The following is a 17149-nucleotide window of genomic DNA, read 5'->3' on the forward strand; positions in this document are numbered from 1 at the left end:
TTGTACTGCAAGTTTAAAAAAGAAACAAAAACAAATGATGTATATTTATTTTATTTACAAGAAAATGTACAGTTTGTTACATGGGTTACCAGTGCAAAGTTTTATAATCTGAAAAGAGACACCATCCTGTTTAAACAGTACAATCAGCTCATTATGAGAGCTGGTTTGTAAGATTGTAAAATAGCATAAAAATGTTCTCACACAGCCTTTAAATGTCAGCATTATGAAACTCTGTGCATGAAACAAAGTTAAGTGCCCAGAAAGGGTACTTAATGTCTTGTTTCAGTGTTGAAGAGGGACGTACGTGTTCACCAATATCTAGAACATTTTTGAAATACAAGGCATGGGTTTACAAGTACAGTTGAGAGAAAGGCATCTGTTGAGTTGACAACTTGTTAGAGGGATGGATGCCAATGCCAGGTTTATTTTCAATCCCACTCAAAGGCTTTCAAAAGGCAGAAAGAAATAAAACCAAAAGGAGTGACCCCACTGAAACAGGAGGAAAACACCCATGAACAACTTTGTTTTGTTTTTTTTGTTGTTGTTGTAAATATTAACTGTTGTATCTACACAGCAAACCACGCAGCAAGCACATCTAATTAACTGTCACCAAATCATCCAGCCAGTTTAAAAAAACAGGTAGAAAAGTGACAACTGAGAGACCGGCCATTGCCTTTTTTTTTTTTTTTTTCTTAAAAAAAGGAAAGACTTGGGGCATGTAGCAAGTAACCCAGATATAACAAGGTACATTAACTTTTAACAAACATACGCTATTGCCCAACAATAGCATCCGGCAGGAGTGAATGCCACAACACAACAGCATACAAACTTAGCAACAATTATGGGACAAATATACTGAGAAGGATTTTAAGATGTGTATCTTTATTTCTGTGAGATCAGTTGTTTTCTTGATCGGTGGTTTCTTGATTCTGGGCTGGACACTGTTCATACTTGAACTTTAACAGGGGTCAACAGTCACGCCAACTCTGTTCAACAATAGCAGAAACCCTCTTCTCGTATTCCCGCTTGTTTTCCTGGTACAGCTGGGCTGCTTGGCTATTAGCTGGACTGTTTGGGTTTGGCTCATCCAGTAAAGACTTTAAATATACAACAGAGAACGTCAGTGGGGTCAGTTTCTAATAGTTTTAGTACATAACACAGACATTTCAGAACTGGACAATCATCACATGTATAGATTACTCGGTTGTGGATGTTTTTCTTTGTCACTACAAAATGGACCCTTCTTAATTTTCTTAATTTGCATTAACATGACGTGTTTATCTGCATAAAGGAGTATTAAATTACCTGTATTGAAGTTAAGATTGAAGACACATCATAGGTTGGACTCCAACGGTTCTGAAGTATATCTAAGCATATGCTGCCATCTGCATACACTGAAAGAGCATACAGAATATAAACCTTTTTTTAGACAGGTGATACAGAAAACAAGTACATATCCACATTTATAATTTTAAATGGCTGTAATTAATGTTGTTAGAGCAATTATCCACCCCAGGCAATGAAGTACATACCATTTGGATGAAACATTTTAGAGACAAATCGCACTGTTGGAGGTTTATTTGGATATTCCTCTGTGAATTCAATGGTAAGTTTGAAGGTTCCTAAAAGGGAGAAGTAATGGCATTGTATGAATTGAAATACATAACACTGCATTACAGTAATAAAGCCAAATAGAAAATGCCTGTATCAGTTTGTCTATCTGGTTGTTTTGGTGATGTTTACAGTGGAAAGAAAGAGTGTGTCAACCCTTTGGAATGACCTGGTTTTCTGCATTAATTGGTCATAAAATGTGATCTGATCCTCATCCAAGTCACAAAGGTGGACACCCACAAAGTTCTTAAGCTAATATCACACAAACAATTTAAATCTTATGTTCATTCTGATACAAAGCACCAGCTAAAATCTATTCAACCAGATCCACTGCTACAATGCAACTTCCAAAAGCAAATGCTTTGAATCATCATTAATATTTGATGGATTAATGTCATAGCAGGGTTTGAAAGACATATATTGCTGGAGGATACATATTTGGATGTAAAGTGCTATAGAGAGGACTTACCATCCTCAAAAGGTGTTCCCTCCGGTCTAAAAGACAGGAAATAGACAGGTCTTAGATCAACTAGCAAAAAGCTCATATGAACTTTTCATATACTTTAAAATACTCTCAGAACCTGTTGACATAAACTAGACTGTCCAAAGACAAGCAGTGAATACTTTTGCAAATTACATACTGTAAATACAAATCACTTATTTATTAAAATATCTACACTCATCTGTCAGTGTTTAACAAATCCACTTGACTTACCCAAAAATGACAGCGTTCCATACCATGATATTATTTTCTGATGGGGCCCCACTAACTCCAGCTGGAGGATCCTCTTGCAGTCTAACAGATCCAGTAAAAGCACAGTGGTATCACAAACAGAGCATTAAGTACAGAAATTAAACCCATTACACTACTAGACACACTGTGTCATTCCCCTGTTATGTGGTCAACAGAGTAGGTAATCAATAATATTAAAAAGTGGGAGTAAAGCTTGTACACATTAGCAAACAGCAAAAGCCTGTTGATTATTAAACAGGAATGTAAACCCTAAGTTGTATGTCTAAGCATATTGCATATTTAACATTAGATATTTTTGAATGACAAACACTCTATTAGGACTTACAGCTGGGTGGTATATCAACATAATATGGCAGGGTTTCTCTAGTATTCAACAACCTATCTTGAAGACCTTTTCATACCGTACAGAATGTAATTTAATACATTTTTTCCTAGTCATGTGAAGGTATGAAGATGTAAATAAAAACCAGTGGGATAACAAGGACTATAATAGTTTTTGTTTATTATTTTGCTGACATTTATTATCACCTTTTTGGTCAGTACTTCCCAGCTACATATACATTTAACTCTTAAAAATGTATCAATTAAATCATTAAACACAACCTCAATTAACAGTCAAAAAACACATAAGTAATAAGCAATTAATAAGCTTTTAAATCAAGTTTTGCTAAAATCACAGACAAAAACCTATATTTAAACTTTAGGTGGGCAAAATATTTAAGATCAATGAAATTTAAGACTAGTTTTGTATATTTTCTGATGCCTTTTTGAATACTCTTTCAGACTTTCCAAGACATGCAAATGTCCTGTACACGTGTTATTAAATAGATAGATCTTGGATATCCACCTGGACTATTTGTTTTTGTAATCACAGATCAATCATACTGAAGCAATATTGTAAAGTGGTAAAATAATTAGCATTGTCTAATTTAGTGAAAATGAACGATGCCTTTATCTGCGTGGTCATTATAACCACATTCCTAATGATTGTTTAGCAAAGTTTTGTCCATTAGTCACATTGCTAAAAAAAATACTGTGATGGTTGAGTTTGACAGTGAGCCGCCCAGGATTAGGTTTTGGACTCTGTGACCACCAGCACTGGTGAGCTCGAACACAGTGTGGATCAGGGATAAGAAACCATGTGCCACAGTTGACTTTGCTGAGTGTCTGCAAGTTTTGAGTGACTGCATGGCAGATGGCTGCTTATCCTCAGGCTTAGACAGTGATCTATCAAGGTCCGGGGATAGGAGCTCCCTGGATCAGGGTGTATTTGGAAAGCTAACATCTACCGAAACGTTTCATCTGGCTGTGAAAGGCCATCTGGCCAATGACTTAAGCTACATCTTCAATTGCCACTTACACATACATCCCAGAGAAATCATACATGAACACAGCCATTAGCTGTTTCGTGGAATGCCCCGGCAGAAGTGATTATGCTAGATATAATAAACAGTTATAAACATAAATAAAGCCAGCAGTGAGCATTAGTTACACAACGTTTCGTTAATATTACAGGCTGCCTTGCTGACGCTGGTGTCAGCGCCCAGTAATGTGAACAATTAGCGATACCTGTCAATAGCTTAGTAGTCATTATCTAGTTAATACTACCCAAATTAGCAGTAGGTAAACTCGGCGATGATAAAATCACGAGTGTAATCCGCCAGTGTTTATATATCTGTGTGAATTTTTTTTGATTGTGCTGTAGTTTATATTGCCGTTTAGGCTAACGCTAACAAGCTAGCCTCAGGTTGGTAAGGTTGGCCACAGCCACTTCTGTTGTTTTCCTTTCGCTTACCGTTTAAAATCTCTCATTAAACGTCGTCTTGCTGGAGTTGACATCCTGTTTACACGCAAACCTAAATCCTTGGCATAAACCTCAGCGGCTCAAGTGTAGGGAAATGTGTTTTTGACGACGTATTATTTCAACTCCTAGCTGGCTAGCTGACGATTGCTAGTTTGTCAAATATTTGGCTGCCTTTGCTAGTCTAAGGGCGCTACCACTTCCACTAGAAGGAGGGCATTAACGTCAAGTGACTCTAAATCAGTGAGCTGTATAGCCACATTAACACGAACTAACAGTATCACTGAGCGTGGTTTTGTCAAGTATATGTGTTTACTTCTGTAAACCAATTTAAGGTAGATGTAAACCAAGCTAGAATATGTTTTATGTAGTTGACAAGACCCGGTCTCTACATTTGTATCATTCCAGCGAAAATTACGTCATGTGTTTAGCACCCATATTTAGTTTTTCTGTACACGTCAAATATTTTTGTTTTTTCAAGGTTTTATCCGTTTCTTCATCCTTAAATACATTTTTATCTTTGCCTATTTATCGATAAATCCAATCCTTAGTTAGTTAATTACTTTTGGTAAAACCCGTGATTGCTAGTAATACAAGATATTTATGGCTGACATCCTGATTTCAAGTTTACAGTAACATTAAAAGACCACTAGATGGTACCTAGAACCCTATAGTAAATGAATATGCCACAGCACTTATGACATGGTCACCTTAAATTTATCTTGAAACTACCACCTTTTCATTTTATTAATAAATAATAGCAACAATAAACAAGAAAGCCCTGCGTTGAGACAGAAATAATACATTACAATGACAGTATCACAGTGAACAAGATTATGAAATAAAATATTGAATAAAGCACATACATTTAACGTTTTACAAGCTTTCTTGTTATGAGAGTACTGCATTAGACTGCATTAGTTATAGCTCGTTGTACTTAATAAGCTGAAAATAGAGTTTATATCACAAGAAGAAGAACAACAACAGTAAAATAAAATTAATGTCTTAACATTTTCTTTATTCCTGTCAAACATTAGGGCATCAGAAGGGATATAAATTTGGAAATTTATGATGTGAATTTTTACGTTTGCCATCATCTTCCCATATGGTCTAGCGGTTAGGATTCCTGGTTTTCACCCAGGCGGCCCGGGTTCGACTCCCGGTATGGGAACTACCTCTTTTGTCCAAAACTATAAACATCAACGAGAATTAGTCTTTGATGTAGTAATACACTAAACATATGTCATATTATCGCATCTGGTAGCACATAATTACCGCCAAAATGCTGAGTGTTTTAGCTGTCGGTTATTTGATACAGCTTTCACCAACATGCAGTCATAATTTCCAGGGAATCTACTGCAGACCCCGCCCTCCTAGGAGTTAACCTCAATTGCTCTCATCTCACCAGGGCTTGGACATTCCCGTAAGATTCCTATTCCCATTAAAATCTCCTACTAATCGTAGTCTCATGTTGTACAACAAACTCCATCGTGATTTTGCACAACGGACTTTCTTTTTTTCTTCTCTTTGTCCGCAACTTCATTTGACTAGTTCGTGTTGAGCTGTTTGTTTGCCGGTAAAGCCACACCTGTTACCGCGTGACGGTTTACTAAAATATTAACCGTCAGCCGCCCACTGTCGCTTAGATATCCAGATCGTTTAACAGTTTTTAATTTACTGTGCAAAATCCATTCAGCAACTGGTGGTAGATGACACTGCTCACTTATGTACTTTTTTAAGCAATGGGATATGACGCGGACACTAAACACCTTTTTTTTCCTAACGTCTTTTAGTCCACCATTGTCCCTCCGTGCTTATTGCTCAACACCAAACCCTGTCCTGAATCCTCTGGTCTTGCTTAGTACCACCAGGCTACAGCCAAACTTTGGTCCGGGCCAATCATTTCCCAGGAAAATGTGACCGCTAGGAATTCCCCACGCATCAGCCCCTGTCGGAGAAAACTGCAACCTAGTTGTCAGGAAGCACACGAAAGCAGCGGGAGGGGGAAGCGGACCGGCGACTGTGCGACGATGATGATGATGATGATGATGTAGCTACAGCACCGTTTTGTCTCCAACTGGCACCGAGGATAATAATGTTTTTCTAACATCGCCGTGTTTCACGAGGACAGCCACTTATCGCCTGTTTTTGAGTCCCAGGAAATATGTTCTGCCGATGAAAACTGTTCACAGGGTAAGTCAACTGAGGGTTTTTAAAAGCATGTTTTTAATACTTGTTACTTTCTTGTAACTATAACTTAACTTGTATCTTTATGTCTTGTCATTTCTAACATTTCTTTTGTGGTTATTTTTAGGGTGTAAAAAAAATAAAAACACATTTTTAGCTTCTTATCTGAAATAATGACTTTTAGCAGATCATACATTCATACTTAATATCCTACTAGAGGCCTTTCATTGCACTTTGCCAGAATGACACACTTAGTTCTTAAAAGTAAGGTTAGTACTCATGCTACAACTCAAGAGGCATGACTCAACTCATGATGTTAGCCGTAGCCGCTGGGATACACGCAGGCTTTGCTTTGCCTGCTACTCAGTAGATTATAGTGACTCCCCTTTGTGTCAGTCAGCCGGCATGTGACTGCACTGATGTGTGTGTGCGTGTGTGTGTGTGGGTGTGCGCGCTTGACAATTTGAACAGATCATATAGCAGACACAATTATACGAGGAATGTAATTGCAGTTTTCTGTAAGTAGCTGTGTTTAAGAGGATTCATTATAGCTCTAATGGTTTGACATGAACAAAGAGCTTTCGTTTTGTCATCCATTCTCAGAAATATGGTTTTGACCCCATGTCAGGGATGTTAGCTGTGGCACTGGCTCCAGGATTGTGATTACAAAATGTCTATGTACTGTATCACTGACCATTGAGAACAATATATTTCTTTTTGGTACATCTTCTGCCTCAGACTAGAGTTAATTGGTATCAAAACTCAAATGATTGGTCTACTAACCCATTAATCAATCCATAGAAAATGTATTGCAACAATTTTGATAATGTAATGGAATCATTGGTAAGCAAAAATACCACAAAATTGATTATCGTTTGGTTTTTGGTCATTGGTTGAATGAAACAAGCTACTATTTAAATACATAAACTTGGGCTCTAGGAAACTGTGAACTGTGAGAAAATAAGTTGCAGACTTAGATGATCCGTCCCCACAGTGTATCCACCTACTCCACTGAAGCAGCCTCAGACTGAGAATATCCACTAAAATGGAAGAGAGCTGCTTTGGGAACGAGTCTCAAATCCTCATTGGGATCTCTCTGATGAATAAATATGAATGAATGTTTACTGCTTTTCTCAATTTTTACAAATATATGTTTGTCATGTTTGACAGAATAGTGTTTTTATTGTTGATCAAACCAATTCTGTGGCAAGTCTAAATGTTTGCCAGATGTTTACATTTTTTGGTCTGAGATGCTTGTATCATGGGACAGACAAACACAATCTCATTGGTCGACTGCAGTAGCTCCCTTCAGAGGAGGCGGCCGTGACGCAGAGGGAAAGGGAGAGTTACGAGCTTTGAGCTTGTCAGACCAGCTGGACCCACCAACCCTTCACCCACCCTCTCTCCCCTCCCCTTCAGTCTTCCCATGGTGGGAACACTGTCAGAGGCTTGTGGATAATTGGAAACTTCAATCCACTGAAGGCAATTATCCAGAACAAGACTTTCCAAATATACTCCAGTGTGGAGTCGTCTTGTTTGTTTCAAGCATGTGCCATTGCTTTAGAGACCTCGTCCTGCCATGCTTCTGCCCACACGTTCAGCCTCTCTGTTGCCCTTTTCCTCTCCGCTTTGATAGCTTTAATGTTGCACAGGCTTTGAGTGATATGGTCAATTGTGCATGCGTGTGTGTGTGTGTGTGTGTGTGTTAGTGTGTGTGTGCACTCTGCAGACAGTGTGGTTGAGGCTAAAGCAGTTCCCGGTAGCCTTCTCATCCTGTGACAGTGATGTCACTATCACCAGTCTGAGCAGCTGAGGAGTGTGATGATGACCACGAACAACAATGGAGAGCTGTTCTGTGATCCCTTTAGTAATGACGAGCTCCTCAGACATTAGACACTTCTTCTTCTTGTCCAAGATGTACCCGCCTGCCTTAATGGGCTGCTGAATATTGATTCGGCTACACAAAAAGAAGAACTGAGCTTTTATCCTATTTAGAAAGCAGCACTCCAGTTTCACAAAAGCTTTCAGAGTGGCCTGGCAAGAGAAAGGGAATCCAGTGGTTTACATCCCTGCAACAGCGATATCAGAGCTAATATGATGTTGTTTTACCCAGAGCTTTAATGTTAAGTGCCCACACGTGCACCTACAAGTAAAGTTTACCTGCTTACTAACTCCTGCAAGCTTAAAAAGAGTGTGATGACATCTTTACATCAAGGCCCTTTCTTCCTAGGTGTAAATTAACATGATTTGGTGCTGAAGAAATAACCACAAGATGGCAATGTTCATATGCTTTGACTAAACATACAATCATATGAGATGGCTGAAACCTGAAATGACTTGCATAAATGCAGGAACCGACTTGTGAAAAGAGAAATAGAACTGTTGAACTTCCCCTTTTTTACATGTAGAAAAGTACCCAGTGTTGGCCTGTTTTCTGTTGAGGGCTTGCAGGGGAACTGCTGTTTGCAAAGTTCCTTAATTGTACGCTGCTTGTCCACCACCCCAGGCTTTCGACACCTGAATATCACCTTGTCAGACATGTTTGATTGCTAGGCAGCAGCGGCAGTAAACCACTGCCACTGGACATGACGTCAGAGAGAAAGGCGAGATGAGGGAAATTCCACCTGTAACCTCATTCTTCTCTCATGCTGCCTGTCTCACAAGCATGTGACTTGAACGGGCCGTTATGGCTTAGTTCTCCATGAATCTGTGTGTTGTCATGATGTGATCCAGTGTTAAAACTGTCAAACTATGTTTAGCATGTAAATTAGAACAACTTGACTTGAGTTAGTTAGTTATGAAATCAGTCCATTCAGGATGTGGGCAGTAAACTGTAATATGAACTATGCAAACAAACAAAAATTGCTAGTCTGATGCATCATCGTAATACTGTCTTCAAAGATTAATTTATTAAGGAATCATGAAATTACAAAATGAGGCGATAATAAAGACTTTGTGTTGATAATCACGCAGGAATAGACCATATTCAAATTGAAGTTTCACCGTTTTACCTACAGGAATAGCTCAACCTTTTTGGAAATGCTTATTTGATTTCTTGTAGAGAGTTAGACAAGAAGATCGATTCCAGCCGCATCCCTGTACGTTAAATATGAAGCTACAGTCAGCAGCCGATTAGCTTAGCTTAGCATAAAGACTGGAAACGGGGGAAACAGCTAGCCTGTCCAAAGGTAACAATTTCTGCCTGTAAATCCACAAATTGTTGTGCTTACACTTGTGTTGTGTTTGGATTAATCAAACAACATGTAACATGTAAATGAGCTTTATAGATACTGACAAACTGTTTTTTTTTTTTTACCATTTGGACAGAGCCAAACTAACTGTCCCCCCCGTTTCCAGCCTTTATGCCATGCTAAGCTAGCTCTGGGCTAAAAGGTGAGCGTTTAACCAAAATATCAAGCTATTGCTTTAAACGAAAGATTTAAATAACACCTCACATTATTTCATACACATGAAAAAGATGAAATCCCTCATATCATGATATAATATTTGGCCTGCATCACACACACAGTCATCCTCAGCATATGAATTTGTCTGCAGGAAGAAGTACTCCAGGATGAATCAGAGTATTTAGTGTTCACTCTGGCAGCATGTTGACATCAGAAGATTAGTTAACCACATTACTTAGACATTTTTATGGTGCCCACTGAGGTCCATGTAAGCACATAGTGTAGTAAGCTGTAGCACTGATGTATCTGTAATTATATTAAGGAGTGGCTTGGTTTGTAATGTTCCTCTTACTGTACTTTGACCACACAAAATAGTTCCTCACAAAAATAGAAACTGGCTTTGTCTGCAACTTTGGTGCATAATGATATGTCACCCTGTCATTTTTTATGTCTCTTAGAGCTAATGAGGTAGTAGTGAGTGTCTTTCATGAAGCAGCTCAGCCAGTGTTGCTTGGATTCAAACAGTGAGCTTTGGCAGAAGACGCAAAGTGATCTTTCCTTATTTTACTTTAAACAAATGTGACTAATTTAAGCAAAGACACAGTTGACAGAATTTGCAGTGAGCTCTGGAAAACTGATCACATCTGCTGACAGGCAGTTGTCCGTCTTTACCATCAGTACATTTTGTCTTTTTTTTTCTTACGGGTTAATTTCAACATGACAGGCAGCCCTCCGGCTTGTTGAATTATTTAACTGCATGGAGCCAATGGGTATTATAATCTAGGCCCTGAGTGACAGAGCAATATGCTCTAAGGGCCTCATGGCATTTTATTAATAATGAGCTACCAATAAACTAGGGCTCTCGGGTTAAAAACTGCTGGCTGTTGGCGATTACTGGAGCAGACATGCTCATTTTTGGCCCTGAATTAGCTGATGTGACACAGATTGGCGTTTCAAGACCTCAGTGATTGTTCATTATAAGACGTCTGCCTGAGAAACAACAGTAATGTGGTCAGTGATTTGATGTTGCAACGAGATCCTTCCTGCTGGTATCTGACTGCAGGTAGCTAAAATAGCTCACAGAGGTGCGATGTGGGTGATCTGGATGGTTGGCCTGTTCTGTGTATTTAATATTTAATGAGTTGCAGTCTGTATGGAGCTTGGGCAGCAGTACACCTATTGCTACTACTCCAACTAGTCCCTACTTATCAAAAATGACTGTATGTTGTATTATAAACTAAAAGAATGGTTTGACATTTTGGGAAAAACACTTTGCAATTTGCTTTTTTGCTGAGGGTTAGATGACAAGATTGATACAATTTTCATATCATGTCTTTTAAATAACAAGTTGGATTTTGTTAGTTGTTGGTTTTTGGTGATAGACACGTGAGTTGTGATAACCGCTATGATACACCTGACACTTGACACTAAAATGCATCTTTGTCACCAAAAAAAAAAAGGCTCACCTGGGGCACAGAGCATGAAAGGTGGATTTGGTCATTTTCTGTGGAGTTTAATTCTACTGCCTCGTGTCTCAAATGTTTTCAAAGGATACAGCCTCAAGCAGCATTATGTTACTAAATTAATGATGGAGAGGAGAGGTAAAACTGTTTAGTTGTCCAGCTTTGGCGTATATAGGTAAAAATTCTTGTTTTATTTCTGTCAAATTTTTTAAACGGCCTCCCAAGGAAAATGTTCGAGAGACGAGAGAGAGAACTGATTTCTCCAGCCTTCATGGCTCTATTCTCCTGATACAACTCTACCGCTGTAGCCGCTTCCCAATTCAGGGGGCCGTATCCTTCGGAGGACGTGGCCTTCATAGACTGTCGTAGACCGCAAAGACCGATCCAAAATGAGACGGTCTGGCGTATGAGGATTTCTGCTTTGCATCCCCAGCTGTGCCCGCCCGTACCGACACGTCACAAAGCACAGCTCCTGTCGCTTTAGCAACCTTGACATCACTTAACTTTTTTTTTTTTTTTGACAGAAACTTGAGGTTTTAAGGCCCTTGTTTTTTTGACAGTTGTTCATCGCTGTTAAACTGAACTGACACCCAATTCTTACATTTAAAAATGAAGGATCCACCCGTTGGAGCCTTTTGTGTCCAGGAAAAGAAGGCTGGAAATGGGACAGCCTAGTTGCGCCACTGTAATGCAATCGGTCTTCAAATGCAACCTCTGTGGGGTGCAGTCCTTGAATTGGGACACAGCTTCTGACAGCCTCCTAAACAGGAAGAAGAAAAAAATGCACAAGGAGCCACAAGCAGTGTGGGAGGGGTCGTCACAGTGCATGACATCCCTCGTTTATAGTATCTCTCCAGGAAGTCATTTGCTTGCACATGGTTCTTGTCACATATAAGTTTGAGTTAAGTCAGGTAAACTGAACACCACATGACCACTGTCTGCTACAGGACTGTGGTCTGTGCATCATTCTCTGCTCAAAAGTGCCAATGAATCACTCACACAGAGTGGGCTGAGCTGTTGCACCCCGAAAGCATTGTCTGTATAGCTGTACACCTACACAGCTCTTTGTCGGATTGTTATATCTATAGTCATACACAGTCAGCACAGTGAATCACATTACATCCCGGCTCAGCTCAGGGATGGTCACTGTCCGAGAATGATAATGTTTTCATGGCGCTATGAGCTGTCAGCTTATTCAACAAACTAAATTCTAGCAAAAGAAAGTCCGATCTCTACCAGCTGGCATGTGCTTAAAACAAAATAACTGTTATATTTGCATATCACCGTGGCTGCGTTCAGTCTTTCACAATCAATCCACTCCTGACACCTGTTAATTAAAATGCCTTGCTGCCCTCTTATTTACCTCAGTCAGTGTCTCCTGTGGGGTGCACTTCTGTCCTCTTAACTGGAGTCTGATCTGACGGCGTCAGCTGAAAGTTCCCCGCTCTGTAGTTGAGCAGCTACAGCAGCCATCAGATGACCTCTGAGCAACTCAAATAATTCTGTGTGTCCTCCAAAGGCTCCCATATCTCATCCTGTCAAGGATTGTTTTAAATTGTTTCTCAGACTTTATGAGTCCTCAGTCCTCCAGCATAATTCTTTACTGACTGAATTTGAACTTGAAGGCCTTGCATTTCTTAGTGGAGTGGTTTGCTAGTACAAATTTGTAGGGCATGTCTTGATAAAATGTGTCTTTGAAGTGGGAAACATAGTGAAAGCAAAGTTATTTAAAGTGGTGAGCACAGGTCTTATTTGAGGGCTACATTTGACTAAACTAAGCATACAGGCTTGGATAATATCATGTCTGTAGTAATGTGAATAACTGAACTATTGTCAGATGAATAAGAATACCTGTGCATATCTTGATTTATAATAGTGTTAATATGTGAATCTAGCAGCTCAAGATGACATGGGTTTTTGGATAGACAAGCAATAACATTCACATCATGCTGATCTAGTGTCCTTCCTTCGGGTTGGAGGGAATCCACCGACACAAGGCTCAACCACACCTGCTTGTTAGTGCAAAGTGTTGCTGTGCTCTGCCCTTTAATGGGGGCATACCACAGAAAATGGGGTCTTTGAGGCCTGTATCTGTTGTTGTTGGCTTCTGTTCTGCAGAATTAGCACAAGAACGTAACCAGTGACCCTTTTTTTATTCTTAGCCTGCAAAGGAAAGGTGTGTCCTTTTAGTTAGTCTGCTGGGTCACATGGCTCTGCACTGATCACACATCAAGGCGTTTTTTTTTTTTTTTGCTCTAGTTAATACACCACCAGTGTAGGAATAAAGCAAGAACACAATGCATTGTGTGACACAGGCCTTTTGTGTATTTGAACTGCGGGACGAATTTAATTTGATCCCCCTGACATGTCTTGAAGCAACAGCAATTTAAACATCTCCACTTTTATTGGTTCGTGGATGTGTGTGGATGTAATTTCTTTTGCAAATCTGGGTGAGTCTATTGCATGTCTTTTGATCCTGGAAAAGGAACCCCTCGTCTCTTGCTCCACCTGAGGCTTCCCCCATTTTTTTGTGGTTTTTCTTCTTATTTGAATCGAGAGATAACTGTTTTTGACAGAAAAGGTTCAGCATTGTGTGTTTCAGACCTTAAACAGTAGATAGTTAATAGGATTGCAATCTATCTTTTTCCACCATTAATTATCTGACATTTACTTAATCAAAGGATAATAAGTAAAAGTTTATGAAGTGCCTGAAATAATGACAAACACTCATCACAAGTTTCCAGAGCTCAAACTAATGTCATAAGATTTCTTACAGATTCATTTCAGAATTAAATTAAATTCCTTTTTTGGAGTCATGCCATCCATTGAAATGTATCCAGCTCATTAGACTGAAGACAGATACTGTATTTTTAGATGGTTGCAAAAGCTTGTTTGACACATTGACTTTATTCTGAGATACTAAAATACTGTAATACACAGTGTTGACTTGGATGTATTTTACCCGTATGATTAGGATGAATATTCAGCTGGCGAATCTCTATCTGCACACTGCAGATAGAGATTCTCTGTCCTGCTCAGTGAGACGCTAACAGGACGTGTTACCTACGCATGTTGCTGTAGTTCCTCTAGCTCCGTCCTTGTAGCTCCTCTAATCAAAAAACTACAAAGACAATGCTCTCGCTGACTCTGAGGATACTGGCACATGGTGGAATAAATGTGATCTGTATTCATTGAAAGAGTCAAGAGCTGTTTGGATGCCAGCCATTTTGAAGACTTTGTTTTTGTTAAATAGTTCTTGTACACAGCTGATTACCCGCAATTAATAGATCACTGGAACGTGGCACCATTTCATTGCAGTTTTCTCTTTGTTTCAACTTTGTAGAGATAATGCTGAATTTGTGCTTCAGGAATTTAAAAGCATGCAGTCAAAGTTTAGAGCTGCAGCTTTCAAACATTTCCTCAGTGTACTACAAACATTTCCTTTCCTTTGATTGCTTTTTTGTTTGGGAGTAGATAATCTGTGTGAGAATGTGAATGGAATTTCAATTTCAAGATCGAGAAGATCTGGAAATAGGCTAAACTAAAGGCCAAGATAAAAAAAGCACCCGGTGACTGTAGCAACATCTTGGCAGCACAAGCCTTTTGCTTCTCATTCATTCAATTGTTAAATTGATGTAACACATCCCTAATGTTGATGGGAATATTAAAATTTGTGCAGCTCTCCTTTAGGCCTCAGATACTTCAGAGATTCAAATGATCTGTAAGGCTTACACAAGTGGAGTAACATAGGAAATTAAATTTGCTTGTGCACATGCATGTGTGTGTTTTCATATGTTTACATAGTTGTCCTGGATTTAGTAGCACTGCAGTGCATTAGCCTTAAGAGTTTATATCACAAGAAGTGGACAGTTTCCACCAAAGCTTTGGGGTTGTGGACAGTATTTCCAAAGGCGGTGATAAATGGAGCTTGTTTGGTGTAACTTTCCCTCAAAGCAAGGCTATCAATTTGCTCTGAAGCAAGCAGCTGCTTTCGACTGAACTGTACTGAACCAAGGCCAGGAAGAATTAATGTGATGATGAGAGCCCTCAGTGGAGATTGAGAGGGTGATTTGGGGAACCGTGACAAACAGACCCTGCTGCAGTTGCAATTGAGTTTAATGGGGTCATTTTTTTAAATTATCAGTCTCCAAGTCCTGTACAATTGTCCCTAACAATTCCCCTTTAAAACACATTTTATTTAAATATTTGACTTTTGCTTCTGTATGTGGGTTTTCAGTGGAAAACATGTATAAATTGATGCACAGACAAGAGTGTGAAGACAGAGAGCTCAACACTCACCACAGACCACCACTTCCTGTTTGCTTGAGTATCATTTCTGATAAAAGTTCTTATCAAGTCTCATCTATATCTACCTACAGTGAACTTAACAAGGTAAAAATGATGTGTGTCGCCTACTGAGCTGAACTGTGCACATTTTCAACACCTCATTGTCAAATTTCAGACATAAATGCTCGGATACTTGAGTTAAACTTGGCATGTGATGATTGTTCTCAACAGGAGCTTTCCCATGATCATGATCACTGAATCATGAAGAGGAGGGGGAGGAGGAAGAGGAAGGGGAGGAGGAAGAGGAGGAGGAGGAGGAGAAAGAGATTTTTTGGGCTTCTGTGGTGAAGCACTTGCTCATACCTAAACACTTTTGACTTCATAGTTTCATTTCTTTCTGCCTCCCACCGGTGGAAGTTGTTTTATGGGGCTTTCTGAGGCAGGGAGAACAACTCCCCCACAAGTCAGCAGCTTAACTGGCTCACCGACACGGCTAATAGACTCACAATTCATTGTAAATGTTTTAATGGGGCACACAGAGATGTGAACTTTACTTCTGAGCTGCCACACAGACTTTAATCACCTTGCCTGGCCCATATTGTGTGGGCAAAGTCTAAAGTGAGTGCATACCTGTCCAACTGTTTACTTACACTTCCAGCACTCCTCTGCCTCTGCAGGAGAAACCCGTCCATCGTCTTTCATGCTGTTTAAGGTGTGGCCCTCTGGTTGGATCTCTATGTTCTCCCCTCCCCCGCTGCAGCCCCGTCCAATCCCTGAGTAGAGTAGAACTCACCTGAAAGGGTTTGCATTCAGGGCCAATGCTCATTGCTGATTGGCCAGGTGAAAGCACTCTGCCTCAGGGCTCCCTTACCAATGGCGACAGTGCTGCGTGACTCATAGGGAGAGGACAAGTTGCTTCACTACACTTCTCCTTTTTCTGTTTCAAACAGCAGCCATTGCATTGTCTTTTTTTCCCCCCTCCTCTTCAGCTTTGTTTTGTCGCTGTGAGAAAGTCGTGTGCGGCTGGCCAGTGGTCCACACCTTCAGACAGCCTTATCCTTGGATTATTCTTTGTTTCGCCTTTTTGTTGTTTATTTTTCTCTTGATTTTCATTGGTTACGAAGATCGACACTTGTTCGGTTGCTATTATGGACCTTGTCACCCGAATCCTGTGTCTTTGAGGTTAGTGATGAATAGTTTTCTTCCTCCTCTTCACACTTTACAATATTATTAGTACTTTTTATTTGGGAGTTGTATCTGTAAGTGGACAGGCAGCTCCGTAGTTAGGTCGACATAATGCGCACCTTTGACTTAGTCGAAGCATTTTCATTTGCACTCTTTGACATACTGAGGTTCTCTTACGGGAGTTTGAACATGTCATGCAAGTTCAATTGATATGCAGGTATTTGTCTTTTCCCCTAGCTAACTTCTCCCAAACCTACTTGTGTATCAGATGTTCAACAAATCAGCCAGTATTCATAATAATATGATTACAGGAGTTTTTATGTGAAGTTGCACATAGAAAAATGTTTTATATTTTTTTTTTATTCTTTTTATGGCTTATGCCTTGTGAGATCAAGTAATAGGTTTGAGATCTTGTGTTTCTCATTTTAAAATTTAATCAGAATTTTGTTTTTTT

General features: G+C 39.6%; 2 protein-coding genes and 1 non-coding gene across 5 annotated transcripts in view; 2 read left to right on the forward strand and 1 right to left on the reverse strand.

The window, feature by feature from the left end:
• Positions 1-35: 35 nt before the first annotated feature.
• Positions 36-4337, reverse strand: LOC111648232 (ubiquitin-conjugating enzyme E2A (RAD6 homolog)). Its single transcript, XM_023398064.2, has 6 exons — positions 4161-4337; positions 2327-2407; positions 2081-2106; positions 1533-1622; positions 1306-1394; positions 36-1097 (listed from the first exon to the last, which is right to left on the reverse strand). Exons 1-6 carry the CDS (start codon positions 4202-4204, stop codon positions 969-971), a joined length of 459 nt encoding a protein of 152 aa, XP_023253832.1. The 5' UTR covers positions 4205-4337; the 3' UTR covers positions 36-968.
• Positions 4338-5265: 928 nt separating this feature from the next.
• Positions 5266-5337, forward strand: trnae-uuc (transfer RNA glutamic acid (anticodon UUC)). Its single transcript has one exon. It is a non-coding gene; the product is annotated as a tRNA-Glu (tRNA).
• A 315-nt stretch (positions 5338-5652) lies between these two features.
• The window catches only part of elf1 (E74-like ETS transcription factor 1), a 36878-nt gene continuing 25381 nt past the window's right edge, over positions 5653-17149 (forward strand). The window contains exon 1 of one of the 3 annotated variants that reach the window (XM_023398177.2): positions 5653-6359. The gene's annotated coding sequence lies outside the window, so the exon portion shown is untranslated. Of the gene's footprint in view, positions 6360-16384; positions 16693-17149 lie in introns of those variants that run through there. The other 2 variants (XM_023398176.2, XM_023398178.2) reach the window with 2 other exon arrangements.

Source organism: Seriola lalandi, unplaced genomic scaffold, assembly GCF_002814215.2.
Source record: "Seriola lalandi dorsalis isolate HSWRI2012SDOR001 ecotype SW California unplaced genomic scaffold, Sedor1 jcf7180002054972, whole genome shotgun sequence".
Lineage (NCBI taxonomy): Eukaryota > Metazoa > Chordata > Actinopteri > Carangiformes > Carangidae > Seriola > Seriola lalandi.